General features: G+C 38.1%; 1 protein-coding gene across 2 annotated transcripts in view; it reads left to right on the forward strand.

The window, feature by feature from the left end:
* LOC107553077 (potassium voltage-gated channel subfamily C member 1-like) overlaps nucleotides 1–22,108 on the forward strand; it is a 37,328-nt gene that overhangs the window by 9,492 nt on the left and 5,728 nt on the right. For both annotated transcript variants that reach the window (XM_016235173.1, XM_016235172.1), the window contains exon 2: nucleotides 11,292–12,222. In XM_016235173.1, coding sequence (XP_016090659.1) covers nucleotides 11,292–12,222 — 931 coding nt within the window. The remainder of the gene's footprint in view (nucleotides 1–11,291; nucleotides 12,223–22,108) is intronic.

Below are 22,108 nucleotides of genomic sequence, written 5' to 3' on the forward strand. Positions count from 1 at the left end.
TGTTTACAAGCTCATTTTCATTATTATTGTACAGCTCAAAGGCTCTTCTCTTGGAGACAGTATTCCGAAACACTGGACACTGAATGCCATGGAATGATTATGGGACAATGATAAAACAGTGATAAGACAGACATACCTGTCGTGAGATGTCTTACCCTCTTCTCATCCGAACTGGCACCCGATCCTTAGAGTGAGCCTTGCACAGATTCTTGCTATGTAAATGTAGAACAGAAGTCAGCCCCAGAGGAAGCCTACAGTGATTAACATTAATTAGACTGCAGTAGCAGAGTAGAGCCCAGACCCCCTTAATTACCGGAGAGAGATAGGGTGGAGTACCTTGACACAGCATACTGGCTAACCTCTGGCATGTTCTACTGAAAATGATCTGCTGGGAAAGGGACAGAGTAAGGTACTGCTTATCATGCCTATAGCCAAAAAGCAAGAACATTAACAATAAAAAAGGCCATGACAACATATACTGTAATATACATGCTCTACTGTTCCATTTCTCCTAATTTTTAGGACACCCTGTGACTATCTCCCCCAGTTCTGTCTATGAGCAGTAAGTAGAGCAGGACACCCTTTTAAAGAGCTGCAGGGCAACGGCTCTAGAGACCCAGCAACTGTGAATAGCCTTGATACCATAGGCCATGAGAATTGGCTGTTAGACACTCAAACTGGGGCACCCAAATGCAGTGAGTTCTGGTTTCATGGTGGATTTTGCTCAAAGCAGGTGGAAATGTATTTAAGCTCTAGTGGATTTTGCTCCTGTGCTCCCAAATATAGTTCAACCAAAAATTGTACCTTTATAAGGGGTGCAATGATTCTGTCAAATGACTAATGATATGATGAACTGATGCAACACGTAAAAAAAAATCAATATATATTTGAATATATCTAAAAGATATACAAGAAGACTTGTTTTACTGTAATTAAATGGTGTAAAATTGTACTTTTTCTGTATAAATGCAAATGGAAGTACTTCATTTTATTATGTACTGTATGCCCTTAATATTATATTTGAACATTTTAGAGAAAACAGAAGACTGAAAGATTTTTTTTGACTGTTGCTTATCTCATTGCACAAGCCATTGATGAGCTGTCATCATGATTTTTTATTAAAAAGTTAAATTATCAAAATATTATCTTTTGAGTTCCACAGAAGAAAGTAAACTGTACAGGAACAGGTTTGGAATGACACGAGGGTTGGCTTTTTCATTTTTTGGGTTAATTATTCCTTATTTCAAAAATTTGAACTGACGAAAGACTAATTCAAATGAACATATGCGATTATTAAGGTAATTTGAACTTTGCATTAAACCTACACATTATATATTTAATTTTCAAATAAGAAAAAAGTTCATTTCAAAACAACCTGTCTATACCAGTGGTAATTTAAAATATATCCATTGAATTCACAGTAGATTTAAAGTCCTGTTTTATTCTGAAGGGAGATCCCAGAATAGAACAAGACATTAAGCAGAGCTTAAAACAAAGCACACACTGAGAGCTTGGGGTATAAAGTGCTGCAGGAGGGACTGGAGAAGAGGCTTCGCTGCAAGAGATGTGGCAGCGTATCTGTGAAAACAGAGGAAGATAGCTGATACCTTTCATTTTAATGCACTCTATGAATCAGACCACTGCCTGTTGTTCTGAGAGAGTTTCGACCTTTGTTGCTGTGACTGCAGTAAGCAATGAGCTCACATGATTCCCAACCCAAACAGTCCAACAGGGGTAATTCATCTGTGTGAATACAGAAAAAAGAAAAGAATCAATATCACAGGTAAACAATTGTGCTGACAAAGCCATTCAACAGTGCATGAACTGGTCTTTCAGATTCAGCCACCTGTCAGCCTCACAGAAATTAATGTTCTAATGGTCTTTGAGAGACTCCATATAACCGAAAGGCATTTGTGTAAACAAGATAAGATAGCTGATACCTTTCTTTTTAATGGACTTTATGGTGTGCTGACTGTTCTGCTTCCGTTCCAGATAAGTTAGACCACTGTCGATCAGCTCACTTTATTGAGGCAGAGGCAGTCTGTTTTCATGTGATGATACATGATTCTCAACCAAAACAACAACAGCAGCAATTCATCTGTGTGAAAACAGAGGAGAGATAAAAAATCATTGTCACAGGTAAACAATTGGCAAAGCCATTGGACATTGACATTGCGTCTCATTCAGATTGTGCCACCTGTCAGCCAAACAGAACTGTACATGTACTACACATGGCGCTGAAATGCAACATTATAGGGTGAAAATGCAGTGGCACTTGAATGGTACTCCAAGAAACGTCACAAAAATTTTCATGCTGTGTTTCATGACAGCAGAAAATACAAGTCTTGATTTGTTTTAACATTGGGTAGGAGTATATACAAATCTGGTGGTATCCTTGTCAGACAAGGATTTATCATTAAAGTTTTTGAGTTAACAGACAAAAGTTTTTGCAACCGTCTTTGGAAATGTGGCATGTACTGTTGTTTGTGGAAGTCTGCCCTTTGTGTAGCATACTTGTGTGATTATGAATGTGCCAACATGATATTCCATAGGTAAGGCCAGAGGTCAAGCAGAGGTCCTTGTTCCTTATAGGCAATGTTGGGCTAGTTACTCAAAGAATGTAATATATTGCTCATTACTAGTTACTCATTTCAAAAGTAATATTGTTACTTTACTTATTACTTTCTGGCAACAGTAATTAGTTACACTACTAGTTACTTTTTCTTCACGCCCCGCAGAAGTTGTAACTGTATATCTTCCCCATAAAATTCTAGAGACTGATAGTGACATTCAAGTAGAAGTGTTGTATTAATCTTATTAATTGTCATGTGTAGCTTGAAGCTAATTGTAATTTCTCTGTTACCCATATACGATTATATTTCATTAAGCATTTTATCAAATCACATAAGTTTGTAAGAAACTTTAATTTTCCAAAAAGATTTGTAATTATAGTAATATAATGTACCACATGCTGATCAGAGGGATGTGGGTGGGATGTAATGCCAGAGTAAAGTAAAGCCACAACTTACACAACAGTGCTCAGATCATCTTTTTTCCTGACAAAATCAATATAATGCCATATTTCTATCTGCTGAATGTAAGCTTTTCCATATTCCAAGCTTGCCTGCTGCACTGGGGACATCACATGCATGTGCGAGTCGTGAAAATTATGAAAATAAATCTATGAATTATTTGATTGTTGAATTTTAAATCAGCGGGGTTGAGGCATCAAAAGTAACTAAGTAACTAAGCTGTTTTATGGATGGTAACTGTAATATTATTACTGAAATCTTATTAGTAATTAGTTACACTACTAGTTACTGCAAAAAGTAATATTATTACAGTAACTAAGTTACTAGTTACAAGTTACTGCCCAACAGTGCTTATAGGAAACATTGATTAATAAGGGAATCGTCATAAACATATACCGTTTGCTGAGATGGACCCGTGTTTTTACGCATCATGAAGTTGATGGATTTGCACATGGATAAATGCATAGTATTGCTTTGTTTAGAAAGTAAGTGTGTGATAATTTGTGTTGATAGGAATTGCCTCATTAATGATCATTTGGCTAATGCTGTCATTTGAGATCTAATGGTGACAATGTGAACAAATACAAAGTTGAGGAATGACAAGCTATTAACTGGTTAATTAGCTGACGGACTTCATAAATCTGTGGATGTTAATTTAGTACTGTGTAAACAAAACTACACAGACCTTATTGCGTCCATACCAGTAAAACAGAACTTCAATGTGACGTGTGTATTTTCTGTGTCACTAGTGGCACCAAATGGAATTGCAAAATTACTTTTTTTTTTGGAAACAAATAAAATTCTAAACTAAAAATTTGCAATGAACAACGTTGAAACATTTCTGCTTTTTTCATGTATTTATTTATTTTTATTCATTTATTTATTGAAAGCATGCAAATGTGAAAGATTTGAAGAGCCCCTTGCTGGCCAAAAGCGATTGCATCAATTTATGTTTTCTGCGTTTTTATTTTTTTTACATAACTAATAACATGCAGTGCAAATCAGAAACAGAGACAGGAAATTAGTTTGTGATTGTATTTGCATACTTGTTAAAAGACAAAGCACATTTTCACGTATAAGTTGTGGATTTCACTCGTGAATCAATATCCACAGCTTTTTAAAAGAGAGGGTGTGTGACGTGTGTCCCTGTGTATTACACACAATAAGCGAGAATAGGCATCTTTACACTGCTAGGATACGTTGAGTTTGCTGCATTTGTAGGTCTACCAAAGCAAGCATCCAACTCACTTCATGCTCTAGTATGAGAGGCAGCTCAAATAATACTTTCATTTCATACAATTGAAATAGGTTGTCCCACCCCAAATTCACACTTTTGGTTGAGCCAGTGTTCTTATGTCATGCCCAGCAGGCCACTCAAACAAACAGTTTGCATTTCTGATTGGTGCAGAAATTTCATATTGAGCTTTTAATCTTGTATATATCATACAGTAATGCTCCTTTCATATTCATAAGTGTCTTTGGAGCTGTTCTGCTGCTAGCCATGAACATGTACACACAGAGAAAACCAAACAAACCAGACCAAAGAGTGTTGGTAACACTTTAGGTTGATCACTGTTTGAGAGGAAGCCAAGGGAGAGGCTGTGTTTACATTTTGAGTGCAGAGTGTTGGTTTGGGTGTTGCCTGTATAGTCAGTTTGAAATTCATTAGGAGATGATGACGTCAGCATAAGTAATTGTGGTTACACACAATAATGAATTGCTAGCTCTCACTCCTTCAAGAATGGCCAGCACCATCTTTTCCATTAATCTCCCATCAGTGAAGAGAACCACTTATTTCTGCTTTGAGTAGAGGAACTTCACTGCACATTAATGGCAAAACAGCAGTGTGTAATGTACATTTAACAGCCCTCCTTTCTGTACACGTCATCTTAACTGACCAGCCAAGCTGGGCAATCTGAGGCTTGAGTGGAATATACTGTATTTATGAATTACTGCAAGCTAATGGACATTTGTTGTGTGGATTCAGTGTCAAGCATGCTAGCACACATACACAGGAAGTTTGTGGTGATGTGGCCCACAGCATTTTATGCCTCTGCTCTTTTCTGCTGTGAGTGTTTGTACTTTGAGTTTAAATCTTTAACATGCATAATTTAGAGAAGATTTGCACACGTCATACTTGAGTATATTTTGAAAAGGATGTCATTGGTTAAACCTGCTAATTCACTGTTAACACACAGACATGTGATTAGAGATTTGGTATAAATGCTAAATTAGAGATAAGGAATTGTGCATTAAAAATAATGCCTTTTTAGAGGAAAGGGTTTTAAAGTTTTGTCTGATGCCTCTCTAGCCAAGGATATTTTTGAGAATAGTATAATATTCTGTGCAAACGCTTACTATGCTTCAGAAATGCCCCTGGGCTTGGGAAAATATGGCCTGAAATAAAATAATAAATAAAAAAGAAACATTAAAATTATAATATTAAAAATATTGTATATAATAGGATTATATAAAGACTGTTTTATGTTGGTAGAAAAAAAAAGCTAAAAATGCCCTCGGAAATCAGGTCAGTGGGCAAATATAGCTACTTATTTAAAAAGGTTGTGCAACCTCTGTTTCCACTAGCTAATAACCTCTTTACCTCCAGAAAGAACATTTGACCTGTAGCATTTATCGTCTCAATAGTAATCTCTGAGGGCTGGATTTCTGACCCTGGTTTTTGCACCTGGAAACCCAGAAAGTGTCTCTTAAATGTAGGGAAGCTACATGAGTGGAGCCGTTGCTAGACCTTTTTTGCTGGGGCATGAGCATGGTATTTGTAGTAAAACTGTTGTTATACAAATGGTAATCAATCTGCCAAAAAACATGGTTACTACACTTTTAGTATAATAAAAGGGATTGGATACACACTTCATAATCTTGCTGCAAGAGTCATCTGGGCACTTTCCGCCAACTGTTTTACGAATACTGTTGATTCGGATATAACATACCGTTTTTCCGTCTGCTATATAGTAGGGAAGTATGTGATTTCAGATGCAGACAGTCACCTGTTTTGTTCATAAATTAATCTATAGCAAATCAGTTCAATGAATAATTCATAGAAACAATCATAAAGACTGTCACTGTTGCCATCTACTGGCGTAACCTGCAGAAAGAGCTACTGAAAAGGTCCCAGTGATGTTGGTGTCCTATATGCACTTTTGAAACACTGCTCATTTTTCAAAATATGTTTTGAGTATTTGAATAATAATAATAATCATAACAGCTATAATAGCCAAAATAGCAAATAGAAACAGTCTACAGATACTGTACGTGACTCAAGTTTCACTATTTTTCCTAAAGAAAGAAACCAGCTTTGCCACCAGCTCCTTTATACTTAATACAGATGGTCATAAACTGGTAGGAATTAATCAGGACTCCCCAACTATCTTTATCAAGCCCCAGTGGGACATTATTGTCCAAAAATGAAAGCACAGCAGTGCCAACACTCACAGCCATGTACGAAAAGCCCAATACACAGGCCCTGCCTGCAGACGCAAAACACATGAATCCAGAAATACAGACACAGTCCCTAATGTGGGTCCACTGTGTTAGGCTGTGTTTGGTTACATAAGAGAACGTGACAAGCTTTCATCTCCAGGAAGAGAGGTACAACCAGAGAATGAGAGTAAGAGGTGATGTAAGGGAGAAGGGGGAGGATTTTGTGCTATTTCTGAGACACTTGAATGAGCCAATTCCCTTCTTTTTCCCTCCGTCTGTCCCTCTTGCACTCTCTCCATTTTGCCATGCAGTGCAGTAGAAATGCTTTGGCAATGGCCAAAAAAGCTGGATGTTTTACTTTTATTGTATCACTCCAATTCATGTTTAATAATGTGATTTGAACCTTCATATTTATTATAGCAATAAAATAACAGCTTGTTTCATGTGGGCTGAGTGTTTTGTCACTGCAGAAAACAGCAACTTTGCCATTTGCCTGAATGACACAAACATGTAATCCCATAAAACCTTATGAAGTTCATATTTTATTAAAAAATAAATATATTAATGCACGCTGGAGTATGCTGAGTGAACTTCAGAGTACTTAGTCGTCAGCATTTTAATCAGACCACAATCCGTCCACACAATGCTGTGTGTTTTGTTGAGGCAGATCCACTGACCAAGAGAGTTTCGGGTAACTTAGTCGTTAATCTTTTGATGGCAGTAAGCAGGGTAATATGATTCTAAACCCAAACAGTCCAGACCAGCAGGGGTAATTCATCTGTTTGAATAGAAAAAGAAAAGAATCAATATCATGGCTAAACAATTGTGCTGACAAAGCCATTGAACATTGAGTCATTCAGATTCAGCCACCTGTCAGCCTCACAGAAATGGATTTACTAATGTTTTAATGGCAATTGTGTTGATGAATTATAACTGCTAATGAGAACCAAGCAATTCTAGCCTGTGATTTGATTCAATCAAACAGCATTAAACAATACTGTTTTTAATGTTTTAAATTCTCGTATGTGCACCAAAAAAAAAAAAACAAAAAAAAAAAAAAAAAAAAAAGTAAAAGAAGTGAAATATTTCTACCATTTAAAATTGCCAAATATTATTAGAATTTAAAATAACTGTTTTCTAAATGTAATAAATGTTAAAATGTAAAGCTACATTTTCAGCAGTCATTACTCTAATCTTCAGTGTCATGTGATCCTTCAGAAATCATTCTATGCTCGATAAACATTTCTTATTATTTACAATGTTGAAAACAATTGTACCTCTTAATATATTTGTGGAAACTATGATCTTTTATTAAGGAAACTTTTAAATAAAAAGTTGAAAAGAACAGCATCCATTTTTCAGGTTTAATGTGCCCTTGCTGAATAAAAGTATTAATTAAAAATAAATAAATAAATAAATGTAAAAAAAAGGAAACTCCTGGAAACTACAGCTAGATGTGAAAACATTTTCCGATATGGAAGGAATGTCCTTGAGTTTGAACTGTCCCTGCGTCCCAATGTTCATACTATCCATTCTAAATAGTCTGAGATTAAAATAAGTGTGTCCCAAAGCATAGTATGTTGAAAAGAGTATGGCAAAAGTCCCCAGATGGTCTACTATTTCAGGTCGAATTTTGAAGTGTGGATCTGTGCACACTCTAATGGCTAATATAGGCCCTTTTCACAGTGACGTCAGCTAACTTCCGCTTTCCCGCAAAGCAGTGTATCTGTACTTGCGTTATACCTTTACACTGGAGACTTCTCGGGAAAATGTAATTGAAATATGAAAGGCGTTATTTAAGAGTTAAGACTAATAATGTTAATGTACTTACAGTCGGGTTCTTTTACAAATGTTTTTCTGCATCTGCTTTAGATGGGTGGCTTGCTTGTCGCAACTGCTTGCTTTCAGATTTGTATGACAACGATTATGTGTTCACAGAAAATACATACTTGAAACCTTTTCACTTGTTATTTCGGTTTATGTCATTCCTTGGATAATTTGTGAGTACACTGTGTTAATTAAATTCCCCTATAGTTGGGCAATAAAAAGACAAACAACGTGATTTTGTTTTTATTTACAATGGGGAAATCCATAAAGGCAAGTGGTCTGAAAAGAAACTCATTATCCAGTTCAAGAATATGGCTTAAAGGGGTCATATGATGCTTTTTTTAAGATCATTATTTTGTGTATTTGGTGTAACAGAATATGTTGACATGCTTTAATGTTCAAAAAACACATTATTTTTCAAATACTGTACATTATTGTAAGTCCTCTATGCCCCGCCTCTCTCAAACGCTTCATTTTCTACAAAGTCCCTCCTTCCGACAAGCGCAGTCTGCTCTGATTGGCCAGCTGACCCAGTGCATTGTGATTGGCCAAACACAGCAAACACTCGTCGTCATATGACCCCTTTAATATTGAAACAATACAAAAAGGACAGCCGCGTAGTTCTACAGAACTTTGGACTACTACAATTACTTCAATTCCTCCATTCAGTTTCACTTTAACTACATGTATACCATGTTTTTACATTTTTAATTATTATTTATTAATATGATCGATCGTATTTTATTTTCATTATACGCTATATGCAATGTGATCTTTAAAAAACGTTTTATATTTATTTACACAAATGCTGGCATCTGTTTTTAACTGTAAAAGCTTTTTATATAAACTTAATATATTTAATATTTATTTCTGAATTACATTAATAAAACTGAAAATTATAGACCCCATTTTATTGATATTTAAATAGTACAAGCTAATGTTGAACAATTCTTGTTCATACAGGCGCTGTATTAAGCAGGACATAAATTACTGAATGAAAAGCCTTTCTGTTACCACATGTAAATGTCTAAAACGTTTGTTTATTTGAGAAATATATCTAAGCAACTTCATCTAACTGCAATAAAGACAGCAAACAGTGCGCGAGAGTCACGGGAATCAGTGACTGCAGTGCTCCGTTTTCAACTCCTCCCTCGACTTCAAGCGGCATAATAATCGTAATAATCGATCGGTATTCGGTAAGTTCGTTTGAGATGCCAGACACCTCTACCTGAACGAGGACGAGAATAGACAGCAGCAGTCATCCTCTAATCGTATTTGTGGCAGTTGTACAAACATCCATTTGTTCGTTAACTTTTAAATACATTATTATGCAGAAAATATGAGCAGAGTTCTCTGCATGAAGACCCGAGGCTCGCAGATCAACGTGCTACTTCTTTTCTCTCTGATATGGTAGGAAGTTAAATGAAATGAAAAGTGGAGGATATAAACTGTGAAAAGATGATTGACAGGCCAGTTTACAGTTTACTGTGCGACGGAGCGGTCCGTTAAAGACGCAATTGTATGACGTGATAGTATGTCCAAAGCTTGCCTACTCTTCTACTACACACTCAAAAGTGTGTACTTTTTTCTCACCTAAAAATTACATACTTTAAGGGCGTAGTATAAGTAGGGACATTGGGACACAGCATGTATGTTACAGGCCTCAGGTCAGTCAAGGGTAAAAGGTCATCATTAGTTTTTGCTTCCTCTAATATACGTCTGCTGCAATGCACTGCACCATTACACCTGTGCTATGGTGTTGCTGCATTGAGTTTCACCACTGAGATTGGAAGTGTTGCTCAACCATGTGGTCTTGGTGTCTTCATGCGTGGGACATGCTGTAGGAGGCTTGCACAAGGCCATGTTATGTGGACCATTCTGTTCACCTGTAAAGAAATGTAAGGACATGCTAACAGGCGGAGAATGTAGCAAATATGCTATGACAATAAAAAAATTAAATTGTATGAGGGGGCTGCTTGAGGATACATTATTGCAGTCATGTTAACAGTAAAAATCAAGTTCATTTAGTCAAATTTACTTCTTATTGTTCCTTTAATGATTCTGAGGGTTTTTTGGGGGGGGGGGGTGAACCGATTGATTGGCTGGACTGAAGTGATGCATTTCTAAGCTCAGTTCACCATCGTTTCAGCGAAGAGTTATGGAGCAGCATTTATATGAAACAAAGAAACAAGAAATTTTGTGGCATGTTGCAATTATTATTGCATTGCTATTTTCATCAAACTCCAAAGAGAATGAGTGCCTAAACGAGTCAGAGGATGTGAGGGGAAAAAAGTGGTTCAGATCCCGTGAGCTGCAGGCAGAGTTGTTTATGTTTATTTAGTTAAATAGTTTCTGACTGGTATATGACAAATCACAGTGTTGTAGTGTGTACTTTTTTGTGCTTAACCTTTAATTAACACACAGACTGGGGCCTAAATGCCATTAAACATTAAGACATTTTTTTTATTTTCTAAATAAATGCACCTTTGATCATAAGGTGATCTCTATGTTGTCAAATGAACAGAAATTGACAATGATATCAAAACCACCATAGAAGCGCTGCTCAATTGGGTCTGACTTGTTTATTCAGTTGCTATTCTATTAGCTTTTCATTAGCTTGTGTTTGAGAGTGTGTTTTTTCATTACTGTTTGTTTGCCTGTAACTTTATTCTGTATTTGTTTAGATTTCTCTACTCAGTCTACACACAGCGCATTCTTCTAGATGGCAGAATGAGCTTTTTTTGGTAGTCTTTTGATATTTTAATTTCACTGTTGTTCAAAATCTTGTGGGCGGCAAGATTTTTTTTTAAAGAAATTAATACTTTTTATTCTGCAAATCGATCAATATTTACAGTTAAGAAATGTATAATGCTACAAAAGATGTCTGTTTAAGCCTGCCTCTTTAGGAAGGATGCAAACAAAATGCTTTTTACATTACCATTGTGTTTTTCCCTTCTTATTCCTTTCCCTTGTTCTCTCTCTCTCCTGCAGTGGGTGGCATTTGCCTCGCTGTTCTTCATACTGGTTTCCATAACCACATTCTGCCTGGAGACACACGAGGCCTTCAACCCCATCATTAACCGCACATATATTAACCCTAAAGACAACAGCTCCAGGTTTCACTTGGAGACAGAAACGGTGGTCTACCTAACCTACATCGAGGGAGTGTGTGTGGTGTGGTTCACCTTTGAGTTCCTCATGCGTGTCACCTTCTGTCCAGACAAAAAGAAATTCATCAAAAACACCCTAAACATCATAGACTTTGTGGCCATCCTGCCATTTTACCTGGAGGTGGGCCTGAGCGGATTGTCCTCTTCCGAAGCAAAGGACGTTCTGGGTTTCCTCAGAGTAGTGCGATTCGTTCGGATTCTCAGAATCTTCAAGCTGACGCGACACTTTGTGGGCCTGCGAGTGCTGGGACACACCCTCCGCGCCAGCACCAATGAGTTCCTCCTGCTCATCATCTTTCTGGCGCTCGGAGTTCTCATCTTTGCCACCATGATCTACTACGCCGAGCGAATCGGTGCCAATCCCAATGACCCACGTGCCAGCGAGCACACCCATTTCAAAAACATCCCCATTGGCTTCTGGTGGGCTGTTGTGACTATGACCACATTGGGCTATGGAGACATGTATCCTCAGACCTGGTCAGGCATGTTGGTGGGCGCATTGTGTGCTCTGGCGGGTGTATTAACCATTGCCATGCCTGTGCCTGTCATCGTCAATAACTTTGGGATGTATTACTCTCTAGCCATGGCTAAGCAGAAGCTACCAAAGAAAAAGAACAAGCATATTCCCCGTGCCCCCCAGCCGGGCTCACCTAATTACTGTAAGTCTGCCATGAACTCACCCCACCCCAGCCCACAAAGTGACCATTGCGCTCTTGCTGCCCAAGAGGAGATTTTAGAAATGAACAGAGCAGGTAGGAAGCTTGTTTAAGTAACATCCTTCTGAATTAATGTCACAGAATCAGAAATGAGATTTAACTCACCTTTTCTTCCCTTCCACCTTACCATCTTTCTAGACCTGCCTGAAATCACACATGTAACCTGTTTTCAAAATCTCTCGTTTGGGAATCATTCAAATGCAGCTCAACCATCTGGAGACATTATAAAATCTAATCACACTGCATTCTTTGCAAAGATGCGTGTAGAAACAGACACACTTCTTCACCATGGTTGCATAACGACCAATACCCCATGCAACATTTTGCAAATCTTTATGTTTTTCCATTAGACTCCTGTGAGGATAAGTTATATCCACCCAGACAAACAGGAGCACACTCATTCAACAGCTTGCTTTTGTTTTTGTCTATCAGCTCGGCTTAATCACATCCTACTTATATGTAAATACACAACAGTTTTTATTTGCTTTTGTGATGTTAAGCATGATTGATTCTATGGCTTTTAGTATATAGCTACAGTTAAATGATTTTGTAAGGGAGTTGAAAAATCCACAGAAGAATATACTGTAGGGCTGCAACAACTAATCCATAATGAAAATACTTGATACTGAATTTCATAATTTATTTGTTTGATTTGTGTCACAGAGTGAGCTACAGAAAAAGTGCTTGTGCTGTTTAATGAACTTGATAGGGGTTTTCCCCAGCACATAACCTTTAAACAGAGCATATTCTTATCTGTGCAAGAATAATATGTCATATATATATTCTTTCTTATCAAAAATAAAAATAATAAATACAATAATAAAAAAAATTATTATTGCAGTCCTAAAAAAATAATTTCAACCTCCTGAATAAATGTTGCACCCCCAACCCCCAAACTGTATGTGCATAAAAAAAGGTCTAAAACATATATGTTACATTGTAGTAAAAAACAAAAAAACAAAACCACAACAACAAAACGTTTTAAACAGTTTTAAACACACTTGCATTTAGGCTGTTGCATGATGTTCTTACTGAGAGGGTTATCAGGTTGACAAGCTGAAATGTGGTATTCGTTGTAGCTACAGAAGTATGGTGTAGTAAACAACTGTGATTTTGTAACTCATAATCAATATCCGTTATCTCATGTTGGATTGAGTTCAGATTTGAGTTAAATTTACAAAGTGAAAAAGCACTGAATTTGTTGTAGCCTGTCAGCTACACACACTTACATTTGGATGTGGCACAGTAAGAGGGCCTGACCAGCATAAATAAGATATTTCAACCCACTCCACTCTGTCCTCAGCATTCCTACTAAGAGTAAGTGGTGGTGAGTGCCTTCATTTGGAGCACTCGTTTAAAGATTGGCTGTAAAAGAGAAGTGAAGAGATGAGCTTGTTGACTGTGTCTGATCAGACTACATAAAGAATTTATCATAACAGGGATAGCCCGAAGGGGAGGACCTTGTACTGATATGCTCGCCCTTCGAACGCAAAGCGGAGAAACGGTCTGTGTCGAGGGAGAATCGAGACATGAAAGTACGCGTCCTTGAGGTCGACCGCTGCAAACCAATCGAAAGGACGGACGCATTGAAAGATGCGTTTCTGCGTCAACATCCTGAACGGGAGCTTGTGAAGGGCCCGGTTCAGTACGCGCAGGTCCAGGATCGGTCGTAACCCACCGCCTTTCTTGGGTACGATGAAGTATGGGCTGTAGAAGCCCGACCTCATCTCGGCTGGAGGGACCAGCTGTATCGCGTCCTTCGCTTGCAGAGTAGCCAGTGGCGGAACAAAAACAAAAGGGAACATAAGATTCTCCACCCGGCCCTCCTCCGGGGGAAGGAGTGGTGCGGTCACCATCCCCTGAAGAGCAGGATCCAAGGGCTCCGGGTCGCCCGTCTCAGGGACGCCGCCTGCTTTGGCGCTTCACGGGCTTGGCAGGGGCGGAGGCGGGCTGCGCCGGTTTCCTGCGGCCGGCTCCACGCTGCGGCCGTTGTGAAGGCTGCTGTTGTGGCCGCGCCGGAGCGGAGGTGGAGGCCGCAGGAGGGCGCCCTCGGCGACGAGCAGACAGAGGGGCTGCAGCCGGCGGTGGGGTGAAGCTCTTTTAGGATTTGCTCTTTTAGAAGGAAACAGCACTCTTTTAGTGAAAGCGCTGAAGCGCCCAGGGGAGGTCGCGGCGAGACCGCAGAATGAAAGCTGCAGCCCGCCGAGGTTTCAGCAGCCTGGATGGCAACCCCCGCTGATACGCCGTCACACCAACGCCAGCTATTTCTCGAACACTCGCGGAGATTCGTCCTGTAGAAGGCTCGGCTCCGAAGCGAAAAGCTGATGTGCGTTTGCACGCGCTCTCCTTTTATACCGCGCTGCGGGGCGGGGTGCGCGTGGCGAAACACGCACGCCAACTGTCATTGGCTTGTTTAGTTAACACTCGAAGGTGATTGGGCTCTCGGGCGAGATCCCAATTCGTCAGTCACTGACGTAACGTTGAACGTGACTGACTGAATGGGAACTGTGAGTGACCCCATTTTTAAATCCCATAATCACATTCTAACTTTAAATGTAATAATCCATGGGCTTTCCAACTTTCTGATTCCAAAGACCACCAAATATTATGATCCCTTTGTGATGATGCCATTCTAAAATATAAAGCTATAAACAAAGATTGAAGGAGAAACTCCATTGAAAGATACAGCAAAAGTACAAACAACTCTTGAAGCAATGTGTCTCAAAAAAAGAAGAAAAAAAGCGCAATATATCTCCCCCATTAACAGAATTAAATATTTGTGATATTTGAAACCATACTTTTAAAGGGGTCATATGACGTTTCTAAAAAGAACATTATTTTGTGTATTTGGTGTAATGCTATGTGTTTACACGGTTTAAAGTTCAAAAAACAGATTATTTTACACATACCGTACATTATTGTTACTTCTCTATGCCCCGCCTTTCTGAAACACATTGATTTTTATAAAGCTCATCGTTCTGAAAAGTGCGGCGTGCTCTGATTGGAAAGCTATCTAATGCGCTGTGATTGGCCGAATACCTCAAGCATGTGACGGAAATGTTACACCCCTTACCAGGTTCAGGAAACTTTCCTCCATAAATGCGCTGCACACACTCGAATATTTGGGTTGTACTGTTCTGGAACAGTGTTGTAAATTAAACTTAACCACTGATTTTGTCCTCTTTTGGAAGGCCAAACAAAGTAGTTTGGCTTTCACAACGAAACACAGCATCTCCATGACATGGCGGCGGCGGCAACAATACTACAGCGAGAATAACAGTTACACCCTTCTTTCTTTGCTTATACATTTGGGCGGTGTTATGCAAATCGTCCCACACAGTGATGCAGATATGTGGGGGCGTGTTTAAACGAGGCGTTTTAGGAGGGCGTGGATGAACGTTCACTTTTATAAAGAATATCTCTTTGAGTTTGAGACTTTAATCTTTGCAACTTTACGGATCTTCTGTATGCACAAACAGCTTGTAACACTCCAAAGACAAAGGAAAACATGAAATCGCATCATATGACCCCTTTAACATGTAGTAATTCAAAATTGGTAAATGTAAAATTATTGCCTTACCCTTGCGTATAATTACATTTAATTTAAGGCTGCAATACACTACACGATTTTGGCCCCGATTTACAATCTGGAAAAGTCAACGATAGTTGGCAAAAATCAGAGCCAGTCTGCAGACTTGAGTTGACAGATTTCATAGAAAATTTTGTAGTGTATGATGGCGACAGATTTTTTAGCTTCAGACTTTGATTCCATCCAGTCGAAGGAAATGAAACATGTTTGATATATTTTATTGTAAAGCACATATTGTTTTCATTTGTCATGCATCTGCTTGTAACAAGGCGCACATTTCTGCGTGAGTTTGTTGTGATCGGAAGAACTTTAAAGCCTGCTAGTGTATGATCCTCAGTCATTTAGTGTATGATGGTATAAGTATATGATGCTCAGCTGTAAGTCGGTATAAGTATATGATGCTCAGTTTTTAAAAAAATCTGTTCAGCTGTTAAAAGTCGTGTAGTGTATTCCAGCCTTTAGTTAACAGTTAGTTTAGTGAATTTAGTTTAAAAAAATATTCAGAAATTTGGGGTAAGGGTTATTTTTGAAAGAAAAATTAATCAAAAGTGACCTTAAAGACATTTATAATGTTACAAAAGATTCCTATTTCAAACACGTTCTATTCATCAAAGAATCCTAAAAAAAAATGTATCACCACTAATATGTTGCGTAGGTGTAAACATACAATATACACTCTCAATTAGATCATCCGAATACGAATGAATAGAGACCAAACACGTTATATGTAAGGTTACATGGATGAGTGGTTCTATCCTAAACATGCATAAAATAGTCTACAATACAACAGATAATATACAAGACAGCAATAATATACCCAAGGACCTGAAGGCTATGTGTGTTCATTCAAATAAAAGTTTTCCTATGAATTAATTAGTAGAAAAGTCCATTCCTACTGTGCCTTGGGGATTTTCCTTATGAAAAGACAGTGCTTTTCCCTGCTCACATTCCATGAGGTCGTAAAAGTATCTGGCGCCAGGGTTGCCATGGTTTGGTGTCATTTGCAGACACCCTGGCATTCAGTTTATTGGGTGAGGGGACTGTGGCGATTTGTTAATCTAATGAACTGATTTGTTAAATCAAATGAAAAATTGTGTGTTTGATTGGTCCAGACGCTACAGTTTTCACAAAAATATTAAGCAGCACAATTGTTTTAATAATAATAAGAAATGTTTCTTGAGCACCAAATCAGCATATTAATGATTTCTGAAGGATCATGAAACACAGAAGACTGGAGTAATGGTGCTGAAAATTCAGCTTCGCCATCACAGGAATAAATTACATTTTAAAATATATAAAAAAGGATCATTCCATTGTTGTGAGAGTTTGTGACATACACTAAACTTTGAGAACTCACTCAATTAATAATTATATTACAGTATTAGAGACAACCTTAAGTATGCTGGCTATTTATACAAGTTATAAAAGGAGAGTCCTGCCTGCAGTGTTTACTTACGTGATCATTCTGTCCTGTTAAAGGCAAAGCTTATGAAGTGAAAGGATGGGTAATGCCTTCTGTTTTCTCACAATCTCTTTATTATTTAATTCTCTGTGTTTTTACACGGCACTAGAGCCTGTTGCTATGGCAACAGTGTCTAAGCAACCACACAATAGGAATCGCAATGAGCTGCAGTCATTCACTCGCCTTGCACGACTCCTGTGCAATTCACACCATACTGCAAACACACACACACACACACACACATACACACACACACACCTCGAACACACAGTTAGATGGTCTGAGGATGAATGCAGTATAAATCAATACGTGACCTACTGTTAATTGCTACTCAGGTTTTTAGGGGATAAAATGTCTCTGGATGTTCTTAGGGTTTCATCTGAATCATCTGTATTGCTTAGATGAGACACATAATGGATAATGAATCCAGTTAAATTTTGGTCTTCGTGCCAGTTGGATTGAAAATATAAAATAACAAACTATACATAAAAAAATAGATATTCTTCCTGTCCTTTATTCTCTCTCTCTCTCTCTGTTCAGTGCAGCCTTTCTAAATCTCTCTTGTAAATGAGTTTACAGATGGCACAAAGGCCTTGATTATCAGCTCCATCCATTTGACTTTGGGCAGAGAACCGTAAGAATCACCAGTACATAGAGCGAAAGCATCTGTTGAATTGGCCACGGTCGCAGAAAAACACCGCAAACACTCTCCCTGCAGCTCTGTGACACTCACTCACTCACTCACTCACACACACGCACACACACACACACACACACACACACACACACACACACACACACACACAGAGAGAGAGAGAGAGAGAGACAGTCACAGTTTGAAATGAGTCAACACTCTGTCCTCTATAGACAGTGCCTATATCCATCCCTGTTGTATAGTTATTTCTAATTCTGAGGTCTCCTGAGAAATACGAGTTGTGTAATTATCATTATGTTCTTGGCCCCTTTTTAAAATTCAAACGGTCCACTCACACTTAACACATCCAGCATAATGATATTTTATGAGTTGCTCTGGCTCTCGCTGTAAATTGTGGCATTTGGAGATTTGACAGTATTTATATTTAGTGTTATGTATCATTAACATGTAGTTTGGGTATATTGTACAGCATATAATCAGCACCCCTATATTTTTCAGTAGTTGCAAGGAATAGTTGCTATTAATTGGATTCACTCACAGGGAAACATGAAATTTCAGGCACATAAATAAATGTAAAGACATTTTTTATATAATATTCTTCCAGTTTTTCAGTTTCATTGTGTATTCAGATCTGTCCCAGAATTTGACGATATTGGAAGATTCTCATTTGGTGCCATGAGTTCGGAAAGATGATGACAGATTATTAATTTTTAAGTCCCTTTAATGCACACAACTGAATTCACTGAATTCAGGTTATTCAGTGGCCACATACCCAGAAAAGTTTTGGAAGTGAGGGCATCGCACAACACGAACTGTAAACAAGAACTGTCCCTACATTAATTTTTCAAAGGTGAATTTGGTTGTAGAATGTAAGCCTAACTAATCCATAACTCTGCATGTACAGAACGACATAAAACACAACAGGACTGACAACCATATTTACATTTGTATGCGGCCAATCTGAACTGATGCTTGAGGTTGTTTGTCACTTCCTGCTGTTATTTATATCATAGGTGTTGAGGAGAGGAACAATGAGGAGAGTGCTGAAAGTGAGGGGGATGATGAAGAGAATGAGAGATTTGAGGGTGTTTGGAGCAGAAATAGCAGTGAGGAAGTAGGGCAGGTGCAGCAGGGCCCCAGCAGATCTGTCCTTCACTACAGACTCTACACTGGGGCTCTACTTCTCATATGTAAATAATAATGATTGTGCGTGTACTTAGAGTGAGTAGGTTCTCATTCACACAGAATTAGAGGTGAATATTCCTGCTTGAGGAGATAACATACAGTACATGTAGTCTGCAACTAGACGTCTCTGGATTTTTCTTTCAGAAGAAAAGAGTAAATAAATAACCATTTACATATATTCATATACTGTGTTTAACCACACATACACACTTTGAGAAGAGACAATACTGACTTGAAGATCCTTATTGGATAAATAGGATGAATTGGATCCTATTTATTATATTCCCATACATTTCACAAATTTGTAAAACAATTTATGAATTAGCCACGTGTTGTGTCTAGACAGACATCTCAAAGGTGACTGCGACAGGTGGCAAGACCAGCTATAGCAGCACCATACAGAATCAGTAAGCAGCATTCAGACATGATGATTTCTTAAAAAAAACACTTCTGATCTTTCTACATTCTTTGTCGGTGAAACTTTTTGTGCCAGTCACCTGAGCTGTAAATGCTAATCACACTGCAAAACACCTATTAAGACTTAAATATCGCTTGAATTTGTTTTGTCAGAATTGTTGAGTGTTTTTAAATGCCAGTCATGGAGAAACAGTTTTTTTTTTGTCTGCACTGTAAAAGAGAAACAGAAACAACGATAGAGAGAGTGAGAGGAATGCCTGTTTATCAAACTATTCATAAAGATGAGTCATCTTGTCCATCCCAGACTCTCCATTACAGAGGCTTGCATTACTTCACAACTTTTCGTGTGTTTGTTTTAAGTATCAGTGTGCTGTTAGCTCATACTGTAAATGCGCACACACCATGAACCATCAATAAACACAAATTCGCTCAAATACCAATACACATGACATATCTGCTGCCTTGAGATTTTTAGAAATCTTATTTTTCTCTATTCACAGTTGCACTTGCTAGAGTAGACTGGACAAACAATAAGACATGACCTGAATCATGTTTAGCCTCATGTTTTATTTTCTGGCAGAACACGGCCTGAGGGAATTCAAATACAGTTCACCCCCCCCAAAAAAATTTATTTTGTCATTATTTACTCAACCCTTGTGTCATTCTAAACCTGTATAGTTTTCTTGATTCAGTTATTTTTGACAAACATCCTGGTTGCTCTTTTCAGTGTAATGAAAGTAAAAAAAGAACTGTTGCTGTATCATAAAGTATCATAAAAGTAATTTATATAATTTGTGATTTCGATTTTAAATCTTCTGTGTGATGAACAGACTCCTTGGTGCATTCATTAGGAACTGTGATGTCCAATTCTTGAACAAATTGTTCTTTTGAACCTTTCCAGTGAATCAGTTGATCCAGTTTTAATTTGTTCATCACAAAACTTTTTTTTCTTTGCAAGACTTGAAATATATGTCCTACTTTAATGATCTTTAAAATACTTTTACTGTGCCTTTGAAGCTTAAAATCTCCCCTCATTCACTGGAACTGAGGGGACCAGGCAAGGGCCACTTGTGCTTTAAGGATGCACACTTTTAAAATTCATCTTAACCTACTTTCAGTATTATTCAGTCAGTAATTTTTAACCATGTCATGTATCACTGCAATCTCTAGAAGTGAGCAATAACAATTTCAACTCTCTGAAGCACTCGGTCTCTGCATGAGTTCTCGCTTTGAGTAATTTCCTCTTGACATAAAAGTTATGGCACAATGAATTACTTTTTTCCATTACTGCCACCCACAGGACAAACTATGCATTGCACCCAAAATTGTTTGGTGCCATATGATTCTAAATTTAGGAGGGGGGGGGGCAAGCTTGTTGACACAAGGGCACTGCTCCCACATCCCCCCCATCCCACCCCTGATGTCCAGTATGTATACATTTCCAACACAGATTTGGCACAACATGAGGGTGAATAAATGATGACAGAATTTTCACTTTGTTTTTGGATGAACTATCCCTTTAAGAAGGTATCAATATTTTGTAGAGTCACAATGTTAATGTAAACCATAGTGTATATGTGTCTACGTCTACAGGGTGTGCATGTTGTACTATCTATCAATAGACCATAATGAAATGTAGCCACTCTAATATTACCAACAGGACTCACGTCCCATTTGAATAACCACAAAGTTGAAGCCTGCCGTAGTTGCTGATAGATGCTCTTTTTGTTGATAGTGATATGTTAGTTAGAGCGTGCATGAATCAGTGTTGGTGATACAATGGAAAATCCAGGTGGGAGATATTCACAGTGCTTTTTCCCCTGAGGAGCTCTGGCAGCGCTACCCTTCTCGCAGGTCTGATCAATGAGGTGTAAATTGAGTGAGCAGAAGCTTCTGGCTGCCAGAGAGCTCACAGGTGAACAGGCTAGTCGCCATGAGCTGTTTCTATATATTACACCGTGGCTGGGGGCTATAATTCAGTGCTCCTCTCCCTTTCTTTGGAGAAAAACTTAAATTGCATCTAAGCTATACATTTGATCAGTTTATGCATTCCTAAGGAATTGAACCCATGACCTTGGTGTTGCTAGCAGCATGCTCACAAGTTGTAAATGATAATTAAATAAATAAATACAAATAATTTGGTTGTTAATTTAGATTACGAATAACAGATGGAAAATGATGGGGAAAAAAACATTTCGCAAATTGAAACTAGACAAATGTATTAAAAATATTTGTACTATTTCTATATGTATATTTTGCTTAAATTGCACACTAAATATAAAAATGATCAAAGACATCTTAAATTACTGGGTTCTTTCAGGATTTTTTGTGCTTATTTATTAATTTATTTAAACCAGTGAAAAAGCATGTGTAGTAAATTTAGTGGTTTTCAGACATTTTTTTATTTTTATTTTTGGAGTGTTGTTTCCCAGAAACTGCGAGTAGGCAGTGCAGATAAAATATGACCAGAACTACTAATAAAATACTGTGACCAGGATAACATGTTAATATTACTTTTGTTGTTGAATGGGTATGCTCGCAGCCCCAAAATAAATAAATACATGCATACATAATATCCATGTCCCCAGCAGGGCTTCCCATTACCTTCCCTTGC

The sequence above is a fragment of the Sinocyclocheilus grahami genome, unplaced genomic scaffold, assembly GCF_001515645.1.
Source record: "Sinocyclocheilus grahami isolate Dianchi unplaced genomic scaffold, SAMN03320097.WGS_v1.1 scaffold464.1, whole genome shotgun sequence".
NCBI lineage: Eukaryota > Metazoa > Chordata > Actinopteri > Cypriniformes > Cyprinidae > Sinocyclocheilus > Sinocyclocheilus grahami.